At 44.1% G+C, this 25,527-nt stretch overlaps 1 protein-coding gene across 2 annotated transcripts in view; it reads left to right on the forward strand.

Annotated features, from left to right (window-relative positions):
* LTBP3 (latent transforming growth factor beta binding protein 3) overlaps positions 1–25,527 on the forward strand; it is a 1,036,617-nt gene that overhangs the window by 420,433 nt on the left and 590,657 nt on the right. For both annotated transcript variants that reach the window (XM_082271069.1, XM_082271070.1), the window contains exon 6: positions 17,081–17,203. In XM_082271069.1, the coding sequence (XP_082127195.1) occupies positions 17,081–17,203 (123 nt within the window). The remainder of the gene's footprint in view (positions 1–17,080; positions 17,204–25,527) is intronic.

Here is a 25,527-nt window from a genome sequence, read left to right on the forward strand (position 1 = left end):
TGAGGAAGTGTTACAAATACACGAAACGCGTCGAGCATACATGATGCAATTACTATGGAGTATCTACTACTTTGTTACGGAATGTTTTAGAATCCAATTTATACTTTTATGCTATGTAATTGGTTGTGATATGCTATGTTATTGGGATTAATGAATGTCATTATTGCATTTATTATGTTACCACTGTGCATGCAAAATAAATCAGATTACATGTGTACTCTTCATGTTTTTTTTTTTTTGTTTGGACATGTATGCACATATATTTTTCTATATATACAATCTTTATGGTCATCTCAACCACACGCCTCATTCAAAGTCCCACACAATCCCCCTTTGTTTCAATTGATATTAGGGATGGAGATACAATATTTGTAACCTCATTTAAAGTCCCGCCCCTTTTTCCCCCTTTCCTCATTACGATTAGGGATGGAGGCGTGTGACGTGTCTGACCATACCCTGTTATTGTGCAAACATTGTGTTACATCCAGGGGTCGGCCCTGTGGATCTTTGGGGTCGGTTAGTACTCACCCTGGTTTGGTAAACACGATTTGTCACATTCAGGGCACTGGCACCTAATTTCTAGTGGCCAGCATCTACGGTTTTATCTATATGATTCATATTCATTGCTATACTCTTACCCAACTTACAATGTCCATTTTCTACATAGCATTATCCCCCTTCCCTGGGTGTTTGCCATTTGCTGTGTCTTTCCTTGTTTGTTTGCCCCGGGAGCTGCGAGGCGCCCTGGCTCCCCTCCCCCTCCTCCTCCATCCCAGTGATGCGGGGGTGGGGGCGTGTTTGGCCACGGCGCATCGGCGCCACGCCCCTTCCGTGTTGGTTAAGACGCCGCATTGTCGGCGGTCTGACCGACACGCTGACTTACCATCATGTCCCTCCACAAGGCGCCGGCTCCCGCTGGACTGCGGCTGGCGGCCTCCGGTGCTTCTTCTTTGGAGTGGCTGCGTGACGCTGGGAGCTGTCCCAGTGCACGGCTTGGGTTGAACACTACATTCTTGGATCCCCACTTCAAGGCATTACTTATACTTGGTAACTATACCTTATGTTTGGTTTCTTATGCTGTTTCTATTTCACACTTGTTCACTTCATTTCTCATTTACCTTGGTCTAGCTCTTTGATCTTCATGCACAAGGCACTATCGATACTGGGATATATACTTGGATATTTCAGCTTACCCTCACATTCCCACATTTTTTTTTATGCTTTTCATCTCTTGTCTAGCGATTTGGTCCCCTACCTTATTTCCACTCCACATTGGTTTATTTATTTTTCTACCCATTCACCTTGGTTCAACTTTTATTTTGGGTCACTCTGGCTTCTCCCCATACTCACTCTATGGTCTTCACCCATTCACTTTCACCTGGTTCCTTATAATTACTGATACTAGCACCATCCTCACAACCTCTATGTGGTATCCTACTTTGATCTTTTCACCATGCTTTCAATTTCTGGCTCTAGGAGTTTATCCATCTTCTCAATATTCTTCATTTCTAATACTCCATTACTTTGTGTAATGCAATGCACATTCAGTGCAATATATATACTTAATTTCATTATTGATACTTTACGAGATGACTTATTGAGATACTTGTTATTCCTCTTACTACCCAGATTCTCTTACTGCAGATTCTGTGTTCACCCTCGTGCGTGCCTGGTACTGTTCCCTCAGCTCCCGGGCCAGACGATATGGAGGTCCTTCTATGGCAAATTCCTTGAGGCTACAGCCTTTACTCTATTGTAAGCAATTCCATTTAAAACAACATATTTTTAAATGGGTGTCCATACTACCAGATACATTGTGATTTCCATTTATTCTCCCCTTTATAGTTAATTCATTGCACCAGCTCCTGAGGAAGTGTTACAAATACACGAAACGCGTCGAGCATACATGATGCAATTACTATGGAGTATCTACTACTTTGTTACGGAATGTTTTAGAATCCAATTTATACTTTTATGCTATGTAATTGGTTGTCATATGCTATGTTATTGGGATTAATGAATGTCATTATTGCATTTATTATGTTACCACTGTGCATGCAAAATAAATCAGATTACATGTGTACTCTTCATGTTTTTTTTTTTTTTTTTGTTTGGACATGTATGCACATATATTTTTCTATATATACAATCTTTATGGTCATCTCAACCACACGCCTCATTCAAAGTCCCACACAATCCCCCTTTGTTTCAATTGATATTAGGGATGGAGATACAATATTTGTAACCTCATTTAAAGTCCCGCCCCTTTTTCCCCCTTTTTTTTCCCACTTTCCTTAGTACAGTGACAGTGTATATTTTAGCACTGATCACTGTATTAGTTTCACCGGTCCCCAAAAAGTGTTAAAAGTGTCAGTTCTTGTCCAACTGTCTGCTGCAATATTGCAGTCCTGCTATAAGTCGCTGATCACTGCCATTACTAGTAAAAAAAAAAATTAAAAATATCTCATAGCCGGGGGCGTGGCTTGGATGTAGAGCGTGGTGGAAGTCTGCTCTGGGAGCTCCTCACATCCTGAACAGTTATTCGCTTAATCCTACTGATACCGGCTACCTTTTTAATCTCTCTCATACGCTGAGGCTCAGTTGGGGCTGTTGTGATCTGCCAGATGCCATCCAAGCGACGTTCTTTTGTGCAGTAGTCGCAATCCAGACTCTCGGCCCCGGCGGCCATGTGCTCTGACGCCATCTTGGCTGAGAGACTTCACTTACTTCTGGTGGAGATGGAGGCTGCGTGCCTTTCTGGGCCCTCTCCCAGCTCCTTGGACCACAGTGTGGGACCAGATACTGAGGTCATCCTCCATGTCTTCGAACAAAGCAAAGCCTCCCTATTGGTTTGCATAGACAACTTGGCTGAGGAGTGCAACTTAAAAAAAAACCATAATGACCTGGACAAAACATGAGGCCGCCTCACTGATACAGAGAACTGAATCTCGGCTACGGAGGACACTGCCCAACATTCCGGTCTTATTGCATCCCTCCAGCACACGGTTCAATCTTTAATGGCCAAATCTGACAATGCAGAGAACCGTATGAGGAGAAACAATGTGCAGGTGCTGGGCCTACCAGAGGGAGTGGAGGAGGAGGTGCTGGTGGATTTTGCTGAAGTATTCTTTAAAAACATTTTGGGGGTGACAGAGATGCTCCCCACCTATGTGGTCGAGAGGGCCCACAGGGTCCTTACTGGCAGGAAGATCCCTGGCGCCCCTCCTAGACCCTTCCTTGTCCTCTTTTTAAACTATAGGGGCAGGGACAGAATCCTCAGCGAGGCCCGGAAGCACCCAGAGCTTCGCTTTGAGAACACCCCCATCCAGCTATATGCAGGCTTCTCGGCAGAACTACAAAAAAAGCACAAGTCCTTCACTGTGGTCCGGTGGAAGATGCGGGAGAAAGGGGTGCAGTAGGGCATGTTGTACCCCAGCAGGGTCAGGATCACTCATGGTCCCCCCATGTCTGTCAGTATTGGATTTCCCACCTGACGGATCCCCCACGGTCTATCTTCGGGTTTGGACTCTACCTACACAAACTATTGACTATATTTTTGTCTCCAGTTATTTTTTTTTTTTTTTTTTATTTTTAGTCCTACATTACATGTTTTTTGCACAGAAGAGCTAGACTGTTCAAAAGTGTTTCAGGGATGAAGCTAAACCGCGACACTGTTGTCTGCTGGTCAGCAGGGTATTTTTCCTTTGCTGCTAATGACTTTATTTTTCCTACAAGAACCTATGTGTTGATTCACAACATGTTAAGTTTGTACTTTTATATTATTTTAGATGAATATGGATCAGTGTCTGATATGATTGGTAGGTGGTGTGGTGGGTCTCCTCCTCGACTTCATGTTCTCCTGTCTTATTTCCGTTTTGCCATATGTTTTTTGCCTTCGCTATGAAAACACAGCTCAAATTGATTTCATGGAATGTGAGGGGTCTGAACAACAAATTTAAGCATGCCCTTATGTTTAAGTACTTACAGGCCCACAAACCGCACATTCTATTTCTACAGGAGACCCACTTGTTGGGTAGCAAATCCTTAGCCCTTCGTAAAATACTGGGTTGGATACTCCTTCCCACGCCACCTACTCCCCTTACGCTAGGGGAGTTTCTATTTTGGTGAACAAATCCTTGCATTGTCAAGTTGAATGGGTCATAATGGACCCCAAAGGCCAGTATATCATACTTCTTCTAGAAGTGGGAGCACAACTTTATGCTTTCGTAAATGTGTATTTGCCTCCACCCTTCTCTAGCTCTGTTTTGTACCACATTTATGATAGCACCTTTCTCCACTCCTAGGGTCATTGTGGCTGACGACTTACTGGATGGGGATATGGATAGCTCCAATCCAACTAGGCAATTGAACCCGGACCTCCTGCATTGGGCCTCAACACAGTTTACTAAACTGTGGAGGTGGAAGAATCCCCATGTTCGACATTTTTCCCATATCTCTGCGATTCACCGCTCGGGATCCAGGATTGATCTTGCCTTCTGTCCATCTACCACCCTCCCCCTAAGTACTTACCAGCGGGTCTTTCAGACCATTCCCTTCTTGAGATTGTACTGCGGCTTGGAGGCGGGGGTGGTGGAGGTTGAACAGTCGCTGGTTGCAGGACCCGGGAGTGGTTGAAAATGTGAAGGGGAAAATAGTCAAGGCTACTATTCGTGGAGAATATATATTCCTGCTATAAAATCAGCCAGGGTAAAGTGTGCTGCAGAGCTAGTGGCTTTTAAGGATAGGGTTGTTGAGGCTGAGTCTGAGTTCGCCTTGGATCCTGCTCCAGGGGCATACTACTCCCTGGCCCAGGCCAGGAGAGCCCTGTCTTTGCACCTGTCCACTGCCACTATGATGGAGGCATGGTCACTTAGAGCCAAATTGTTTGAATCCAGAGATAAGAATGAGAGACTTCTGGCAAACCTGGTTGGCGGACCCCAGATATCAAACCACTGTCCCTCTTATTCACACTGCGGAGGGGGGGGGGTCACTTTTGATCCAAAGGAGATTCTCCTGGAATTTAGAAAGTACTATGAACAGCTGTATCAGTCGCCACATCCGCAGAGATTTTGGCAGCTCTGGGGGTATTATCCTTGCCGACCCTGGCAGAGGATGATGTGGCATCTCTTCACGCAGATTTTTCGGTGGAGGAGATTGAGGCAGCTATTCGCCCTCTCCCTCCGGAAAACCCAGATACCGGAGGGGCTCGCGGGTGACTGGTACAAGATGTACATCTCTGAGATGGCCCCCAGACTTCGTAGTGTGTATGCAACCTTTGGAGATGGGTGTTCTACCCAAGTCCATGATTCAAGCCCACATAGTATTAATACAGAAACCTGGAAAGGATTCCCACCCTATGCTCCCCATATCATCCAATCTCACTCCTTAATTATGATCTAAAGATCTTAACCAAAATCCTAGCCACTAGGTTGATGAAGGTTCTCCCATTCTTGATCAATATTGACCATACTGTTTTTTTGCCGGGTAAATCAACTGATGTGAATGTCAGCAGAGTCTATACGCATTTGCAACTCCCAGCAGAGGACCAGGGTACCAGAGTTCTGGTGGCGCTCGACCTAGAGAAAGCATTCGATTCAGCAGCTTGGTCCTACATGGAGGAGGTACTTAAGACTTTTGGTTTTGGCACCCTTTTTCGTAAATGGATCACCATCTTGTACCGACAGCCTCAGGCCCAAATTAAACTGGGGGGAGTATTGTCCTTTTAATATAGAGCGTGGAACCTGACAGGGATGCCCACTGTCACTAGCGTTGTTTTCCCTTGTTGTGGAGCCCCTGGCTGCTGCCATCAGATGCTCCGAGGTGGTTAGGGAGGTACGGGTCGGGCCCTTGGAGGAGAAATTAGCTCTTTACGCTGATGACATTATTCTTTTCCTTAGGGATCCCGGGCCTTACCTTTGGGCTGCCTTGGACTTATTGTCGAACTTCACAGACTTGTCTGGGCTCAGGGTGAATTGGGATAAGTCCCTTGTGCTCCCGATAGATGGCGGGGCCATGCAGCAGGCGGATCCATCATTGCCGCTCTGCTGGACAGACAAGATTAAGTACCTGGAAATATATATCTCCCCCAAGGTCCAAGATTTTTGTAAATTTAACCCTTTTCCCCTCCTTCAGTTAATCAAGACCAAGTTGAAGGCCTGGGCTAATCTTCCATTGACACTTATTGGCAGAATTAATCTAGTAAAAATGAAACTACCTCACCTGCTGTATGTCCTGCGCCACTCCCCTACTTGGATCCCAAAAAATATATTTAAACAATTCAACTCTCATGTCACCGGTTTCCTTTGGGGTTCCCATCCCCCCAGGTTTAGGCTCTCTTTGCTTCGGAGGCCTTGAACCAGTGGTGGCTTGGCTTGCCAGATTTCTTTCTGTACTACATTGCTGCTCTGCTAACACATGCTCATAATTGGCTGGTGTCAGATACATCCAACTCAGCGGTGGCATTTGAGGCAGCCTTGGTGAGATCTTACGAGGCATTGAGAAATGTACTTTTTCATGGTGTCAGAGCCCCTCACCCCATCACAACTTCCATGAAAACGGTAATTGGGGTATGGGTCTCGATAGCTTCCTATGCAAAAAACTCTTCCAACCTACACTCCCCGAATTCCCCCCAATGGTTAAATCTCGATCTACTGGAATTTCTCTCTATACCCGACCCCTTGGTGTGGGCTTCCAGGGGCATTCGGTATCTATCTCAGATATGCCAGGGGAATATACTGCTGACCTTTGATCAACTCAAGTCCCAGTTCTTGTTGCCCAACTAATATTTTTTAGGGTTCCTGCAGCTCCGTCACGCCTTTCAGGCGCAGTTTGGGAGTACCCCACTAAACATTTATCAGGCAGACATAGAAACATTTCTTCGGGATGAAAATCTCAGGAAACCACTATCGGCTATCAATGGAGCACAGCAGCCGAGTGTGCATGTGGGCCTGGAGGGACTCCGAGCCTTTTGGGTGGCGGAGGTGCCGGTATTAGACTCTGAAGACTTGGAGGACGTTTGGGACTACACTTTTACTCATCTGGTCTCCTCAAGAGACCATTTAACCCAGTTTAAAATTCTACATAAATTCCGACGCCGGCTACACTACATAAGACATGCCCGGATATACTGGGGACATGTTGGCGATGTCAGTCAGTAGCACCCACATACCTACACATGATATGGCATTGCCCCTCCCTTCAAGCATATTGGTCGAGTATTATAAGTTTCATCACCAAATTGACTACTATCCATATACTGTCTAAGATAGAGGTCTGCATCTTGGGGCTTGTAAGTGCGATGGCTCATTCTACAGTGGTTCACACCTTGTTGGGTCTTCTCCTTGTTTATGCGAGAAAACGAATATTCCTAATATGTGGAAGTCGCTGGTACATTCTGTAATACCGTTATACAAAGAAACATATCTCAATAAGGGATGTCCTCAAAAATTCAACAAAGTCTGGAACATTTGGTTGGAGACAGATACCACCACAGCTGAATGAGAGGATCCTATAATTGCTCTACCCTAGAGTACCCGGTACATTATCCTATAACTGAGGGGGTAGCTAGCCACGGTCCTTGTTTTTCGGACTCCATGATATGTCGTTTATTCTCTTTGTGGAGCACACAATCACTCTTCTTACTTCAGCAAGTTTTTTGTTGTTTGGGGTTGTAAGTTTTTTCTCTTGTTTTATTATTTTTCTTTTCTTTTTTTACTGTTGTATCTTTTCTTTGGGGCGGGGTATGCCCAGAGGCTCTGCTTCTGTATTGTTTTTTTCCTCTTATGAAAACAATAAAAAGAATTTACAAAAAAAAATAATAATCTCATAGCCTGTAGATGGTATAACTTTTACGCAAACCAATCAATATACACTTATTGGGACTTTATTTTTCCAAAAATATGTAGCAGAATACATATTGGCCTACACTGATGAACAAATTAAATTTTTTCAATTTGTTTATTGGATGTGTTTTATAGCAGAAAGTAAAAAATATTGTTTTTTTTTGTTTTCAAAATTTAAATTTTTTTGTTTATAAAGCAAAAAATAAAAACCACAGATGTAATCAAATATCACCAAAAGAATGTCCTATTTGTGGGGGAAAAAAAGGACATAAATTTATTTGGGTACAGTGTCGCACGATTGTGCAATTGTCAGTTAAAATAACGCAGTGCAATATCACAAAAAATGGCCTGGTCAAGAAGGGGGGTAAATCTTCCGGAGGTGAAGTAGTTAAGATTTGTAGTCATTCCTCATAACTTAAATTATGAGGTGAATCTGATCCAATTTTGAGTTACTACTCGCAGCTTAGGGCCAGACACAGCTGAGTAGGAAATTATGTTTTTACCCAAGTACAAAGCAAACTAAAGGAGTAATAAACAGAAATGTAAACACCATTTTTCAATAACATCCAGTTTAGAACTCAGTCATTACATTTTACAATAATGTAAAAAAGAAAAGGAAGCTCTTTTTTTATAAAATAAAGTTGTTTTGCCAGTAGAACTCCCCGATTGAGAAGTTATTTTGTACATTTTGGTTTTGTGACCAGCTCTTTCATGCTCCCTATTGCATTTTGTTAACTGACAGCAGGCTTTTTAGTCTCCAGTGAGGCTGAACAACACCACAGTGGTGTCCTACATCGGGGGCAAGTCAGAACCTGCAGGGTCAGTCCCCTGAGAAGAGGTAGAAATGACTGTGATCTGGGTGGAGTAGAATTTCTTTATCATCTCATTTTGTGTCTACATAGAACTCCAGGGAAGAATCCATATTCTGTGGTCCAATTGGGCAATAGGTGGTTCCTACATCCAGGTTCCTCCAAGTGGATTTCATCTCTGCACAAGATTTCAGAGTTAGATCTGCTTGCATCTCCTTACTGTTACAAGCTGGAAAGCTTTTTCCAAGGGGCCTGGGCCCAGCCCTGGGTGCGGATGCTGTGCCAGACCAGGAAAGGTCTGTTGCTAAATACCATGGCAATTTTTGCAGTAATTCCGGTCCTGTGGTGGCGTGACACATGGGGGCGGTGCACCGCCCCGGTGTCACGTCCTTCCCACCCGCCGGCACAGACTCAGAGAGAGGAGACGGAGAGCCGCGCGAGGAGCCGCCCGAATTCATCTTCGCAGTCTCGCTGTTCTCGCACTGCCACCGGCCGCAGTCAACTTGCGAGTCAGAAGAAGCGTAGCTGAGAGCTGACCTGTCCTCCTGTCCTGACGCGAGGTAACCACCTGACTGACACCTGACCTGGACTCGGACTGTCCGGAGGACCGTCACCAGAACGTTCATCTCCGACGGTAAGAGAAGGCACCGGGACCGGGAGCGGCGGGGGAGGTGCATGCACTCACTGTGCCTATCAGGAGAGCTAAGTTGGGCCTTGGCTGTACTAGCGCTGGCAAGTGGCAATGGATGGAGCCATGGAGGATGGTGCTGGATGGTAGAGTGCTGCGGGAGGTGCATGCATGGCTGCACTGTGCTGTAATAGGGGGAGCTAAGTTGGGCCTTGCCTTGGCTGTACTGGGCTAGTGGGCTGGCAAGTGGCAATGGATGGAGGATGGTGCTGGATGGTAGTACCATCCAGCACCATCCTCCATCCATTGCCACTTGCCAGCCCACTAGCTCAGTACAGCCAAGGCCCAACTTAGCTCTCCCTATCACAGAACAGTGCAGCCATGCATGGACCTCCCCCAGCACTCTACCATCCAGCACCATCCTCTATCCATTGCCACTTGCCAGCCCACTAGCCCAGTACAGTACTGTCTGCTTTGAAGGGGGCACGCACGCTGGTCTCTGCATTGAAAGGGGGCATGTATACTGGTCACTACATTGAGGGGCTTGTATACTGGTCACCAGGGGAGGACTGGGCCAGGGGGCAGGGGGGCAACTGCCCCCTGGGCCGCTCTGATGCCCCGTAAAAAGGCTGCACCACTTCTGCCACAGACATGCCTAAAGGATTCCTGGTGAAGAGAAGTAAAAAGTTCCTACCGCTGACCTACTGAGTGGGTGGTTGAAGACAAGGACAGAGTGCACCCCCCCCCCCAGAATGGATGGTGTAAACTGTGTCTGAGCAGAGGTCGTTCCATGCCCCACTGGAGACTCTTCTGCCCCAGCCAGCCCCAACCGAGCTGTCCCAGCAACCCCCCCAACCGGTCAGGAACCCAGATTCAGCCGGTAAGTAGAGAGTAGCTGGAGCAGGGCTTCAGCTTAGAATGGGGTCAGGAGGAGGATTGCGAGAGTGAGGGGGGGGGGTGTGAGGGAAAGAGGGAGGGTGGCCGAGTCGCTACACCATGGGTCTCTTGTTTGTACTTGCCCCCTGGGCCGAACGTTGCCGGTCTGCCCCTGCTGGTCACTACATTGAGGGGCATGCATGCTGGTCACTACATTGAGGGGCATGTATACTGGTCACTACATTGAGGGGCATGTATGCTGGTCACTACATTAAGGGGCATGTATGCTGGTCACTACATTGAGGGGCATGTATGCTAGTCACTTCATTGAGGGGCATGTATACTGGTCACTACATTGAGGGGCATGCATGCTGGTCACTACATTGAGGGGCATGTATACTGGTCACTACATTGAGGGGCATGTATGCTGGTCACTACATTAAGGGGCATGTATGCTGGTCACTACATTGAGGGGCATGTAGGCTGGTCACTACATTTAGGGGCATGTATACTGGTCACTGCATTGAAAGGGGGCATGTATACTGGTCACTACATTGAAAGGGGGCATGTATACTGGTCACTACATTGAAAGGGGGCATGTATGCTGGTCACTACATTGAAAGGGGGCATGTATACTGGTCACTGCATTGAAAGGGGGCCTGTACTGTGGGGTTTGTGCTAGGGGGCCTGTACTGTGGGATTAGTGCTAGGGGGTCTGTACTGTGGGGTTTGTGCTAGGGGGCCTGTACTGTGGGATTAGTGCTAGGGGGCCTGTACTGTGGGATTAGTGCTAGGGGGCCTGTACTGTGGGGTTTGTGCTAGGGGGCCTGTACTGTGGGGTTTGTGCTAGGGGGCCTGCACTGTTGGATTAGTACTAGGGGGTCTGTACTGTGGGGTTTGTGCTAGGGGGCCTGTACTGTGGGGTTTGTGCTAGGGGGCCTGTACTGTGGGGTTTGTGCTAGGGGGTCTGTACTGTGGGATTAGTGCTAGGGGGTCTGTACTGGGGGGGTTTGTGCTAGGGGGCCTGTACTGTGGGGTTTGTGCTAGGGGGTCTGTACTGTTGGATTAGTGCTAGGGGGTCTGTACTGTGGGGTTTGTGCTAGGGGGCCTGTACTGTGGGGTTTGTGCTAGGGGGCCTGTACTGTGGGGTTTGTGCTAGGGGGTCTGTACTGTGGGATTAGTGCTAGGGGGTCTATACTGGGGGGGTTTGTGCTAGGGGGCCTGTACTGTGGGGTTTGTGCTAGGGGGTCTGTACTGTTGGATTAGTGCTAGGGGGTCTGTACTGTGGGGTTTGTGCTAGGGGGGCCTGTACTGTGGGGTTTGTGCTAGGGGGTCTGTACTGTGGGATTAATGCTAGGGGGTCTGTACTGTGGGGTTTGTGCTAGGGGGCCTGTACTGTGGGGTTTGTGCTAGGGGGTCTGTACTGTGGGGTTTGTGCCACTCTCAGTCAGTGTATCCCATAATAGGGTGTCTCTCACAGTATATCCCATAATAGGGCCCCTGCTCCCTATGGGATATACTAGTACTGATGGACCCCTTAATATGTGATATATTGGGAGAATTTATTCACGCAAGCAAAATACAGGGGACAAAATGGGTTGAGTCTATAAGGGATGGGGCTTCTTAGAAATGGGAGGGGTCAAAATGGAAGGGCGGGGTCTTGCGCCCACTATCTTAAAACTTCACCAGCCGCCACTGCCTGTCATATCCAATGTCTCATGAGTAGACTATCCCTTACTCATCCAATGCTTTGCTTTGCAGTTTACTGTTCCAGATGGGATCTCTTTCAGTCCAGTTCTGAGTAAAGGTTCGATCATGAAGGTAGCCTCTCTAAGGGTTCTTTTTTTCCTCAGTCAAAAGGTTTGCTGGGATCTGAGCCCTGTTACCATAAGGGATCCTCGTTGGCATTCTGTCTAGTATGGGTAGTATTTATATCCATACTGGGTTGGCTTCAGCATCCTATGAGAACAAAGTATAATTAGTTCCATGCCATGGATGTTGGGATACTTCAAGCATGCTCTCAAGCTATAGCTTTGGTCAGCTTTTTGGGACACATCTCTCTCTCTAACCGGACCAGCGGGACAGAGATATCATCAAAAATCATCGCTGGATGGGTCATTCCAGCTAGCCAATGGGCTTATAGAGCCTAGGGCTTGATTCCTATGGAAACAGTGACAACTGTAAAACCTTAAGCTGTCACTTAAACAGGAATAGAGGGAAATTCTTCCTATAAGGGCACTTGGTTTGGTAAAAACTATCTAAAAGAGGATTTTTCTTTTCTCACTTCCTGTTGTATCTCGAGACAGAAAGTGAAATTAAAATCTCCCCAATAGGAAGGAAGCAGTAGAAAAAGCAAAACTATATCAGATTCCCATGCATTTCTTATTCTATTCCATATTCTATAAAAAACTGAAAAGTTTTGTCTCTGGATATTATTTTGCTTATGTACATAACACAATAGTAGAAAGTGTGCCCATGTGTTATTAAATAACAAGAAGTTGTTAAATGTTTGCAATTTGAAAAACAAATTGCAGAATGCAAAATATGCTTTGCATCTTGTTAGAAAGCGACTGCAGTTGTACAGTCTTCTCATTATAAATGGTGGCAAATAGTATGTGCTACATAGATATTATAATTAAGATTGTACCTTCATCCTAAAGATTCATATAATGATTTTGAAATAGAGTTGAGGCACTGAGGAGTTTCATGGTACCGCAAAGATTTACAACACAATGATTATATAAAAAAAACAAATTGTATTTCTACTACAAATATTAAAAGAAGCCGCCCAGACTCCAGCTGTCTGCTCGCATCTCCCCGCTGGCGCCCCTGGGGGGATACACTTGGTTCCCACCCGGGGAGGATGTGTCCTTCTTCGGGACTTGGGCGCCCGACAGGGAGATCCGCTGCGGCAGGTTCGTCCAGGAGGGGTCCATTGTGTCGTTGCCTGAGCTCAGGGAGCGTTACGGGCGCTTCCCCATGGACTTCTGGAGGTATAACCAACTCACTCACTTCCTACACCCTATCTTGGGCGAGGTGCTCTCCCCAACTCAGGTGACATCTTATGAAAAATTGTGCATATCTAAAGACCCGATTCCTCACGCTATTGCGTTGCTTTACCAACTCCTGCAGTCGGGCGGCCCTGTCCCGAAGCCCATATTTATTCGGGAGTGGGAGAGGGACCTACAGCACACCTTCACGGACCAACAGCTGGACCATGTGTACCAGCTGACGCACTCCAGCACAGTAGACACTAGAATGCAGGAAAATGGGTATAAGCTACTGACCCGTTGGTATCGGGTCCCCTCCAGGCTCGCACAGATCTACCCGGGCCAGTCGGACCGCTGTTGGAGGGGCTGAGGGGATCGGGGGTCCTACCTGCATATTTGGTGGGAATGCCCGCTCTTTGGCTGGATATTCGGGCTCAGATAACTGCGATCCTGGACGTGGAAGTCCCGGATGACCCAAAACATTTTTTGCTTCACCTTCCATCCATGCCCCTGTGCCATTACAAGAAAAGTGTCCTGCCACACCTCCTGAACGCGGCGCGCCGCTTGGTGCCGATTTATTGGAAACAATCGGCGGTGCCAACCCGCGCGTCCTGGGTAAAGATGGTGAACGATATCATGTCGGCAGAGGAATGGATGGCCAGATGTAAAGACCGATACGATAAGTTTTACACCAAGTGGGCGCTTTGGATACACTATACTACTCCTGACTCGTAGACACCCCTGGTCCAGTTGCATCTGCCTTTGTACACATTGTGATGTTTAATTCTTTGCTTCTCGATCCACCCAATTCCCTTTGTTTTTCTCCCCCACCCCACCTCCCCTTTTCCCCCCCTTCCTTGCCATAGTCGAACCCTGGCCTTGGCCTCTCTACTCCTGCCTTGCGCTGGATGGGTGGGGGCCACCCTGCTCCCCGCCCACTTTGCCCTATAGTACGGTTTCACTTTGTGACAAGATTTGTGGCTGAAGTTGTGGGATGGGGGTGGCAGATGATGGGGAAGCCTGTAGGCGGGATACTGATCCCACCCAATTGTGCACACTATAGTTACTTCATGTGTTTACATTTTCAGTAATGTTTCTGAGTGCCTTGTTGTTCCCCAATCGCCCCTCCGGCTCTTGCAACACAGTCGACTATCGGGGGTTTCTGTTGTTCCCCCTCTTTTGTTTACTATGCATATCCTGTCTTATTGCTGTATTGTTACATGTCTTTTATTTTCTTAAATAAAGATTATATAAAAAAAAAAAGAAGCCGCCCATACAGGGAGGAAGGTGAACAACACTCATAATAGTATAACAGTCCACTAAAGGCGCATAAGCCTTTGAAGATGAACAAAACCCAAAAGAGATGATTCAATGAGAAATTCCTCTAGTACAAATCAGATATTAGTGCATCTACCCACACAGGGGGGCGCACTCAAAAAAATGATCCAATCTTACTCTACATGATTCACGGGGAATCTGCTTCTTCGGGAGTTCTGTTTAAGAGGAATCTAATAAAGAAACAAAACAAAAACAATAATACAGCAAGAAACCAATTAATGTGTATATGGTAGTAAACTCAGAAAGTTAAACACTTGTGTAACATTTCCACCTTGTGTAACACTTCCACCAAGGAGAAGGTTTAAGTATTGCTGGGGTAAGATCTACCACTCTGGCAGGAGCCACACCCAACCCAAGGAATAGCAATCCCAATAGGCAGTCTCCCAGGCGAGTGTGGGACCCAGGCAAGATAGCATAGATTACTATAATTGGATAAAAGACATATATCTAAGTGTAATTATGTATAGGGCACTCGCAATAGTAATGGGTAGAATAATATTGCCCCCCCAGAAAGGGATATCGCATAATACCAAAATAAATAATCTGAGATGCGTACCAATGATTCCTTGATAAGAAAAAGAAAGCCTTCAACAAAGCTAAGACCGATGCAGGTCTGATCTATATGGGAATGCGTCTAAAACTCTGCAAAATACCTTGAAATCCATTACACGATATTCGGCACACGAGCAACCTTTACGGTCATTAATTTCACAGCATTGGCATTTCTTTTTAGAGTATCACCTATTATCTAAATATGGAATTGCTCTCAATGATGTCTCTGATAGTGGTGCCGCATCCCAAATATTTATAATAATATATATAATTTATATTTATTATCTAAATATGTGCGGCCGACCTCAGAGTTGGTTTTTAGATGGGCTGCCTCCCTACACGATACTGTGACTTCTAGCCACTATTTAAATCAACATAACCCAACCTCTGGGATTAGGGGCACATATCGGTGTGGTCGGTGTCATTATTGCCCCTAGGTAACTGAGGGTAGAGGAATACGTCTACCTAATGGTCAATGGCACAGATTGTAGCACCCAAGGGGTGATCTATTTGATGATGTTGGATCCTCAGTCCTGAAACACTTTGGATCGGAAGACTAGCTGCAACATCCCCCCTGGGATTAATGAGATCAACTTCTATGAACTGTTCTTATGACCTACTATCACCATAAATTGAAATTGATCCAGATTTGTCACGTGGCATCATGCCAAGTATTTACATCCTGTGATTCATTTGAATCATGTATGGTTTATATGAATCACTTATCTGTGCATTATTATGGAATGATATGGGCTGTCACTTAGCTGTATGTGAAATCTTTAATTACGGTCCATTATGGCTTCCTGGAAGATTGCCTTTGCAATCACTTTGTAGATGACCACCATTGTTTTTATATATATGTAACGAAATATATATATATATACTGTATATATATATATATATATATATATATGTTTTCTTTTTTGATATGTTGATTATTTTGTTTGGGTATTTTTATTATCTATGTATACATTCTGTATGGATCCCAACCTTTTCCTACTTAGTCCAGGTTTCTTTTTCCCTTGCAGGGCTGAGTTTGCCCTTAACTGGTCCATGTCCTTTCCCTTTGATGCCATTTTTTCTGGCGAGTGTGTGATCTTCCTTTTTCAACTTCTATCCCTCGGTGTACCGCTTCCATCCACTAGGTGGTGGTGGTTCTCCTGTATGGACGGAGTTGAGGTGGACTCATATATAAATTTTGTTTTTTTTACATACCCACAGTAGAAGGTGGAAATGTTACACACGTGTTTAACTTTGTAAGTTTACTACTATATACACATTAATTGGTTTCTTGCTGTATTATTGTTTTTGTTTTGTTTCTTTTTTTAGATTAATTCCTCTTGAACAGAACTCCTGAAGAAGCAGATTTACTCGTGAAACATGTAGATTAAGATTGGATCATTTTTTTGAGTGGTCCCCTCTGTGTGGGTAGATGCACTTATATCCAATCTGTACCAGAGGAATTTCTCATTGAATCATCCCTTTTGGGTTTTGTTCATCTTCAATGGCTTATACGCCGTTAGTGGACTATTATACTATTATGAGTGTTGCTCACTTTCCGCTTTGTATGGGCAGCTTCTTTTAATATTTGTAGTAGCAATAAAATGTGTTATTTTTATATAATCATTGTGTTGCAAGTCTTTGCGGTACCATGAAAGTCCTCAGTGCCTCAACTCTATTTCCAAATTATTATAAACTATAAACTATTTTTATTGGCAGCTGTGGGGGTTATTTGTCATGTCTGTTTTCTTGGTGTGCTTCTATCTATACATACTGGATTTATAGAACTGAAGGAACCACTTTGTAGATAAAGAGGAGACAGTACATAGACCTGCAATAGTCCCTTTGTGGATGCTTTCATAGAGATCCAAATATTGTGTTTAGCACAATACTACATTTGTTTTTTTTTTTTTAGACCTGTCATGATGTTTAAGCATTTATTTATGAAACTGAATTGTATTGTGAACATTCTCTGTCTGAATACCTGTTCTAAAATGGTATTTACCTAATTACATGTTGTTTTTTTCCCTTTTTTATCATTAACAGATATAAATGAGTGCAGTATGCAAGGAGTTTGTCAAAACGGTGAATGTCTGAACACACAAGGTAGCTTCAGATGCGCATGTAAACATGGATATGTTTTTATCTCCTCTCAGATGCGCTGTACACGTACGTTTTCACATTTGTGTTTTGTATAGACTGTAAGAGGAATGACATTATACATAGTAATGTTATAATTTTATTTACTCTATAAAGTGCAGCGCTATCCATAAAATAAATACTCAGCCAATAAATCCTACTAATGTTAATAGACAAGCATATACATATTCTAATAAATATATAAAAATTGTGAAAATCAGTACAATTGTGTAGAAATCAGTTACACTATAAATCAACTAAATCAATATATATAGTAACATCATAAAGTAGAAAAAGTCCACCAACAGATTCCAACTTCCAGTGAATATGCAATCCCAGAAACTATGAATCTTCACTTAAAAACCTCAGTGCCCTTCACCCCACCTTTGGGTGTCCTCTCACCTGCTTCAGTGGCATGGAAGAAATGCACTGGATAGCAGCACTCCAAAAAATTAGTCCTTTATTGAAGAAACAAAAATGCAGAAATACATGAAGGATGATCGTACCACTACTAAGGACTAATTTTTTGGAGTGCTGCCATCCAGTCCATTTCTTCCATATGCTTCTGTTGCAACCAGGGCATGCACCTAAATTTCCTCTCTGAGGCTGAACTTTGAACGGAGGCTTTTTGTCCTGGAGCAACACAGTTACATAGTTAGTCAGGGTGAAAAAAGACACAAGCCCATCCGGTTCAACTAAAAAAAAAAAAAAAAACAGTATTGAAAACCCATACAATCCCATATACACAATCCTATACCCGCTGTTGATCCAGAGGAAGGCGAAAATAAACCCCAGCAAAGCATGATCCAATTTGCTACAGCAGGGGAAAAAAATTCCTCCCTGATCCCCCAAGAAGCAATCGGATATTCCCTGGATCAACTTTACCTAAAAAAAAAAAATGTAGTACCCATTTATATTATGTACACCTATGAAAGAATCCAGGCCTTTTTTTAAAGCAATCTAGTGAGCTAGCCAGAACCACCTCTGGAGGGAGTCTATTCCACATTTTCACAGCTCTTACGGTGAAGAAACATTTCCATATTTGGAAACAAAATCTGTTTTCCTCTAGACGTAAAAAGTGCCCCCTTGTCCTCTGTATTGACCCTAAAGTGAACAACTCAACCCCAAGTTCACTATATGGACCCCTTATGTATTAATACATGTTGATCATATCCCCCTTAATCTCCTCTTCTCAAGAGAGAATAAATTCAGTTTCTCTAATCTTTTCTCATAGCTGAGGTCCACCATGCCTCTTATCAGTTTGGTTGCCCTTCTCTGCACTTTCTCCAGTTCCCCTATATCCTTTTTAAGAACTGGTGCCCAAAACTGAATTGCATATTCCAGATGAGGTCTTACTAATGATCTGTACAGGGGCAAAATTATATCTCTCTCTCTGGAGTCCATGCCTCTGTTAATACAAGAAAGGACTTTGCTTGCTTTGGAAACAGCAGCTTGGCATTGCATGCTATTATTAAGCTTATGATCTACCACAACACCCAGATCCTTCTCCGCTATGGATTCCCCCAGTTCTAGTCCACCTAGTATGTATGCTGCATGCATATTCTTTGCCCCCAAGTGCATAACTTTACATTTATCAACATTAAACCTCATTTGCCACATAGTTGCCCAATGAAACAGTGCATTGAGGTCAGCTTGTAAGTTGGAGACATCCTGTAAAGAAGTTATTCCACTGCAAAGCTTGGTGTCATCTGCAAAGACTGAAATGCTACTTTTAATCCCAGACCCTATATCATTTATAAAAATATTAAAAAGTAAGGGTCCCAACACTGAACCTTGGGGTACACCACTGATAACTTTAGACTATTCAGAGTAAGAACCACTAACACATGCTCAGACCTAACCTTTTTACTGTTAATATATTTGAAGAATTTTTTGGGGTTTGTCCTACTATCTTTTGCAATCTGTCGTTCATTTTGAATTTTTGCATCCCTGATTTGCTTTTTTCATATTCTGTTATATGCTTTGTAACAATTAAACAATGATAGTGTTCCCTCGTTTTTATATTTTTTAAAAACTCTTTTCTTTTTATCTATAACTTTTGCTGTGAGCCACATAGGTTTTATTTTTAGCGTGTTAAACTTATTACCCATGGGAATATACTTTGCAGTGACTTTGCATAAAGTCTTTTTGAAAAATTCCCATTTCTGTTCTGTGCTCATCGATGCCAATATTCCCTCCCAGTCTAAATCCTGTAGAGAAGCCCTCATCCTTGGAAAATTTGCTCTCTTAAAGTTAAGTGTTTTTGTATTTCCTGTATGCATTTTTTGCTTGCAGCTAACATTAAATGAAATCATGTTATGGTCACTGCTACCCAGATGTTTTTTTATATGAACTTTGTTAATAAGCTCTGCATAGTTTGAGATTACCAGGTCCAACAGGGCATCATTGCTTCAGTGGATCTCAATATATAAAGAAGGTCAAATTGCTCTTTAGGATCTCTCGATCCTCAGCTCTTTAATGTGACATAATTGATATGGAAAGCAAAAGGAAAACCCAATAGTGCAGATTGCTTTGACCAATTTTTATTAAAATCCAAAATAAACTCCTTTAGGAGTGAAAAAACAGCATGTTTCATTAATATTGTATGGCATCCACAGCTCCGCCCAACTTGGCCCAGCCTGCTTACGTCACCGCCTGTCAGGAACCATGAATCTAAGACAGAAAATGCAGTAAAAACCACACCTTTAATGTAATGGTAAAAAATGGTACAGAACAGTAAAGGTAGTCAAAACAAATGCCAGGGGTTGGAAACTTAAATGGGAAGTCAGACGTGCCAGTGATCAGGAAACGAGAAATCAGTCAGAGACACAGGAACATAATCAGGAAACAAAAGGGACATCAGTCAGGCAAACTCTTTCACAGGAACACAACAGAGAAAGTCCAGATATGTTGACAAGGCAAAGGCAGGAAAGGAATGAACCAGGCAGCTTAAATAGCCAGAAGGGGCTGGCTGTAAGGAAACAATGAGTTCTGACAATTATCCGACAGCTGAGCATAGAGAAGAGAGCTGCTGCGAGCCGACCCCTCCCCCTTGAGGGGCACCAGGTTTGAGGTGAAAATGTCTATGGAAAGCACAGAGGAGGACAAGAGCATGTACATCCGAGGATGAGACCCAAGAGCGTTCCTCCGGACCGTACCCTCTCCAGTGAACAAGGTACTGTATGCGCCCATGGAACCTATGGGAGTCAATGATCGATTGTATCTCATACTCCTTTATGGTTCTCAACCTGAACAGGGCAAGGATGTGGTACCAAGGTGATGAAGCAGTTGCACACCAAAGGGCTCTTGGACCTGCACCAGAGTGGAACAGAGATCACAGGCCAAGGCCTCTCTCTGTTGGGTATGGGTTGTAGCAGGCCCACTGGAAGTCATGGTGTCTTACTCTGAGCACACACGGAACAGGCGGCTACGAAGGTGGTTACATCAGCGCGGAGACTAGGCCACCAGAATTTTTGAGAAATACACCAGATGAGCTGACCAGGGTGACCAGCTGCCTTGGGAGAATGTTATGTCTGGAGCAAAGCAGTGCAGAGATTCTAGGGGACAAAGCAGCGTTCACAACGTTTTTCAGGAGAATGGATCTGAGCAGCAAGATTTCTGTCACCCAAAGGTGAAGTGAGACTAGTGAGAATAGTGGCTAGAATGTGATCTGGTGGTATCACAGGAGTAGGCACAGACTTCATCTTGGAGGAGGAGGAAAACTGTCATGACATCGCATCAGCCCTTACATTCTTAGTACCCAGAATGAATGAAAGTTGAAGCTTGACACAAAAAGAGTGTTAGATTCTTATGGTCAGTCAAAATAAGGACCGCCACAGTGGTACCCTCGAAAAGATGCCTCTATTCTTTAAGAGCTAAGATGAAAGCTAGCAATTCTCTGTCACCAATCTCATAATTGCATTGTGCAGGAGACAATTTCTTAGAAAAGTAGCCACAAGGATGCATAGCGCTCTTAGAGGTAGGACATTGAGCCCGAAGGGAGCCTACTCCAGTCTCAGATGCATCAACCTTAAGAAAGAAGGGTAATGTAGGATTAGGATGTGCCAGCACAGGAGCTGAAACAAAGGCAGCCTTGAGAGACTCAAAGTCTTTAATGGAGTCCAGAGACCAATTCTGTGGGTTGCCGTGCTTCCTGGTCATATCAGTCAGGGGTTTGACCTGAGAAGAGAGATTAAGAATACAATTCCGATAATTGCCAAAGCAAAGAAAACGTTGTAGCGAACGTAGAGCTGCAGGTCGAGGCCACTGTAGAACTGCAGATAGTTTCTCTGGGTCCATTGAATAACTGGCAGTAGAAATGACATAACCCAGAAATTTAACCTGTTCTCGATGGAACTCACACTTCTCCAACTTACAATACAGGTTATTATATCTCAACCTCTGTAGCACACAGGAGACATCTATGTGGTGGCTCTCAAGCATTGCATGCTATTATTAAGCTTATGATCTACCACAACACCCAGATCCTTCTCCGCTATGGATTCCCCCAGTTCTAGTCCACCTAGTATGTATGCTGCATGCATATTCTTTGCCCCCAAGTGCATAACTTTACATTTATCAACATTAAACCTCATTTGCCACATAGTTGCCCAATGAAACAGTGCATTGAGGTCAGCTTGTAAGTTGGAGACATCCTGTAAAGAAGTTATTCCACTGCAAAGCTTGGTGTCATCTGCAAAGACTGAAATGCTACTTTTAATCCCAGACCCTATATCATTTATAAAAATATTAAAAAGTAAGGGTCCCAACACTGAACCTTGGGGTACACCACTGATAACTTTAGACTATTCAGAGTAAGAACCACTAACACATGCTCAGACCTAACCTTTTTACTGTTAATATATTTGAAGAATTTTTTGGGGTTTGTCCTACTATCTTTTGCAATCTGTCGTTCATTTTGAATTTTTGCATCCCTGATTTGCTTTTTTCATATTCTGTTATATGCTTTGTAACAATTAAACAATGATAGTGTTCCCTCGTTTTTATATTTTTTAAAAACTCTTTTCTTTTTATCTATAACTTTTGCTGTGAGCCACATAGGTTTTATTTTTAGCGTGTTAAACTTATTACCCATGGGAATATACTTTGCAGTGACTTTGCATAAAGTCTTTTTGAAAAATTCCCATTTCTGTTCTGTGCTCATCGATGCCAATATTCCCTCCCAGTCTAAATCCTGTAGAGAAGCCCTCATCCTTGGAAAATTTGCTCTCTTAAAGTTAAGTGTTTTTGTATTTCCTGTATGCATTTTTTGCTTGCAGCTAACATTAAATGAAATCATGTTATGGTCACTGCTACCCAGATGTTTTTTTATATGAACTTTGTTAATAAGCTCTGCATAGTTTGAGATTACCAGGTCCAACAGGGCATCATTGCTTCAGTGGATCTCAATATATAAAGAAGGTCAAATTGCTCTTTAGGATCTCTCGATCCTCAGCTCTTTAATGTGACATAATTGATATGGAAAGCAAAAGGAAAACCCAATAGTGCAGATTGCTTTGACCAATTTTTATTAAAATCCAAAATAAACTCCTTTAGGAGTGAAAAAACAGCATGTTTCATTAATATTGTATGGCATCCACAGCTCCGCCCAACTTGGCCCAGCCTGCTTACGTCACCGCCTGTCAGGAACCATGAATCTAAGACAGAAAATGCAGTAAAAACCACACCTTTAATGTAATGGTAAAAAATGGTACAGAACAGTAAAGGTAGTCAAAACAAATGCCAGGGGTTGGAAACTTAAATGGGAAGTCAGACGTGCCAGTGATCAGGAAACGAGAAATCAGTCAGAGACACAGGAACATAATCAGGAAACAAAAGGGACATCAGTCAGGCAAACTCTTTCACAGGAACACAACAGAGAAAGTCCAGATATGTTGACAAGGCAAAGGCAGGAAAGGAATGAACCAGGCAGCTTAAATAGCCAGAAGGGGCTGGCTGTAAGGAAACAATGAGTTCTGACAATTATCCGACAGCTGAGCATAGAGAAGAGAGCTGCTGCGAGCCGACCCCTCCCCCTTGAGGGGCACCAGGTTTGAGGTGAAAATGTCTATGGAAAGCACAGAGGAGGACAAGAGCATGTACATCCGAGGATGAGACCCAAGAGCGTTCCTCCGGACCGTACCCTCTCCAGTGAACAAGGTACTGTATGCGCCCATGGAACCTATGGGAGTCAATGATCGATTGTATCTCATACTCCTTTATGGTTCTCAACCTGAACAGGGCAAGGATGTGGTACCAAGGTGATGAAGCAGTTGCACACCAAAGGGCTCTTGGACCTGCACCAGAGTGGAACAGAGATCACAGGCCAAGGCCTCTCTCTGTTGGGTATGGGTTGTAGCAGGCCCACTGGAAGTCATGGTGTCTTACTCTGAGCACACACGGAACAGGCGGCTACGAAGGTGGTTACATCAGCGCGGAGACTAGGCCACCAGAATTTTTGAGAAATACACCAGATGAGCTGACCAGGGTGACCAGCTGCCTTGGGAGAATGTTATGTCTGGAGCAAAGCAGTGCAGAGATTCTAGGGGACAAAGCAGCGTTCACAACGTTTTTCAGGAGAATGGATCTGAGCAGCAAGATTTCTGTCACCCAAAGGTGAAGTGAGACTAGTGAGAATAGTGGCTAGAATGTGATCTGGTGGTATCACAGGAGTAGGCACAGACTTCATCTTGGAGGAGGAGGAAAACTGTCATGACATCGCATCAGCCCTTACATTCTTAGTACCCAGAATGAATGAAAGTTGAAGCTTGACACAAAAAGAGTGTTAGATTCTTATGGTCAGTCAAAATAAGGACCGCCACAGTGGTACCCTCGAAAAGATGCCTCTATTCTTTAAGAGCTAAGATGAAAGCTAGCAATTCTCTGTCACCAATCTCATAATTGCATTGTGCAGGAGACAATTTCTTAGAAAAGTAGCCACAAGGATGCATAGCGCTCTTAGAGGTAGGACATTGAGCCCGAAGGGAGCCTACTCCAGTCTCAGATGCATCAACCTTAAGAAAGAAGGGTAATGTAGGATTAGGATGTGCCAGCACAGGAGCTGAAACAAAGGCAGCCTTGAGAGACTCAAAGTCTTTAATGGAGTCCAGAGACCAATTCTGTGGGTTGCCGTGCTTCCTGGTCATATCAGTCAGGGGTTTGACCTGAGAAGAGAGATTAAGAATACAATTCCGATAATTGGCAAAGCAAAGAAAACGTTGTAGCGAACGTAGAGCTGCAGGTCGAGGCCACTGTAGAACTGCAGATAGTTTCTCTGGGTCCATTGAATAACTGGCAGTAGAAATGACATAACCCAGAAATTTAACCTGTTCTCGATGGAACTCACACTTCTCCAACTTACAATACAGGTTATTATATCTCAACCTCTGTAGCACACAGGAGACATCTATGTGGTGGCTCTCAAGGGATTTTCAATATATGCAAATATAGTTGAGATAAACCTCTACACATTGCTGCAAGATATCGCGGAGGACATCATTGATGAATTCCTGAAAAACTGCAGGAGCGTTATAGAGACCAAACAGCATTTTGAGGTATTTGTAATGTCTGGTTCTGGTATTAAACGCAGTTTTTCATTAGTCGCCCTCCTTGATCCTCACAAGATTGTATGCCCCTCTCAAATCGAGCATAGTGAAAACTGTGGCTCACCTTGAGGTGGTCAAATAATTTTGTAACCATTGGATTAGGCTAAGCGTTCTTAATCATGATGTGATTGAGACCCTTATAATCAATTCAAGGTCTCACTTCACAAAGAAGCCAGCACCAGAAGGAGACGAAGGATTGTGGATGAGCACTCGAGAAAGTGAAACGGCAACATAGTCCTCCAAGGCTTTATCCTCAGAGACAGACAAAGGGTAGGCCAGGCCACGAGGGGGCATGGAAAAAGGTTGAATTCAATTGCACAATCATACGACCAGTGTGGAGGCAAACTACTGGCTTGATCTATGTCAAAGACATCGCTAAATTCACGGTACTCCTCTTGCAAGGAGGAGAGTGAAGAGGTGCACAAGACCTTAACCACTTCCTGAAAACATGTCTGACTGCATTGTGGCGACCAGGAAAGATCCTCAGCACAATGCTAATCAAAAGAGGGGTTGCACCTCTGTAATCAAGGATTACCAATGACCACTGGGTAATGAGTTGAGGAAATTACTTGAAAATAGAAAATCTCATGGTGCAGAGCCCCTATGGCCATGGTCAACAGAGCAGTCTCATGAGTCACATGGGCAGGTTGTAAAGGTTTCCCATCAATAGCCTCGAGGCAAGTGTTGTGCCATGAAGCTGCAGCAGAATTGAGTGCTTAGACACAAAGGCACTATCTGTGAACAGGCCTG

This window comes from Pelophylax lessonae, assembly GCF_965119305.1.
Source record: "Pelophylax lessonae genome assembly, chromosome: 10".
NCBI classification, from domain to species: domain Eukaryota; kingdom Metazoa; phylum Chordata; class Amphibia; order Anura; family Ranidae; genus Pelophylax; species Pelophylax lessonae.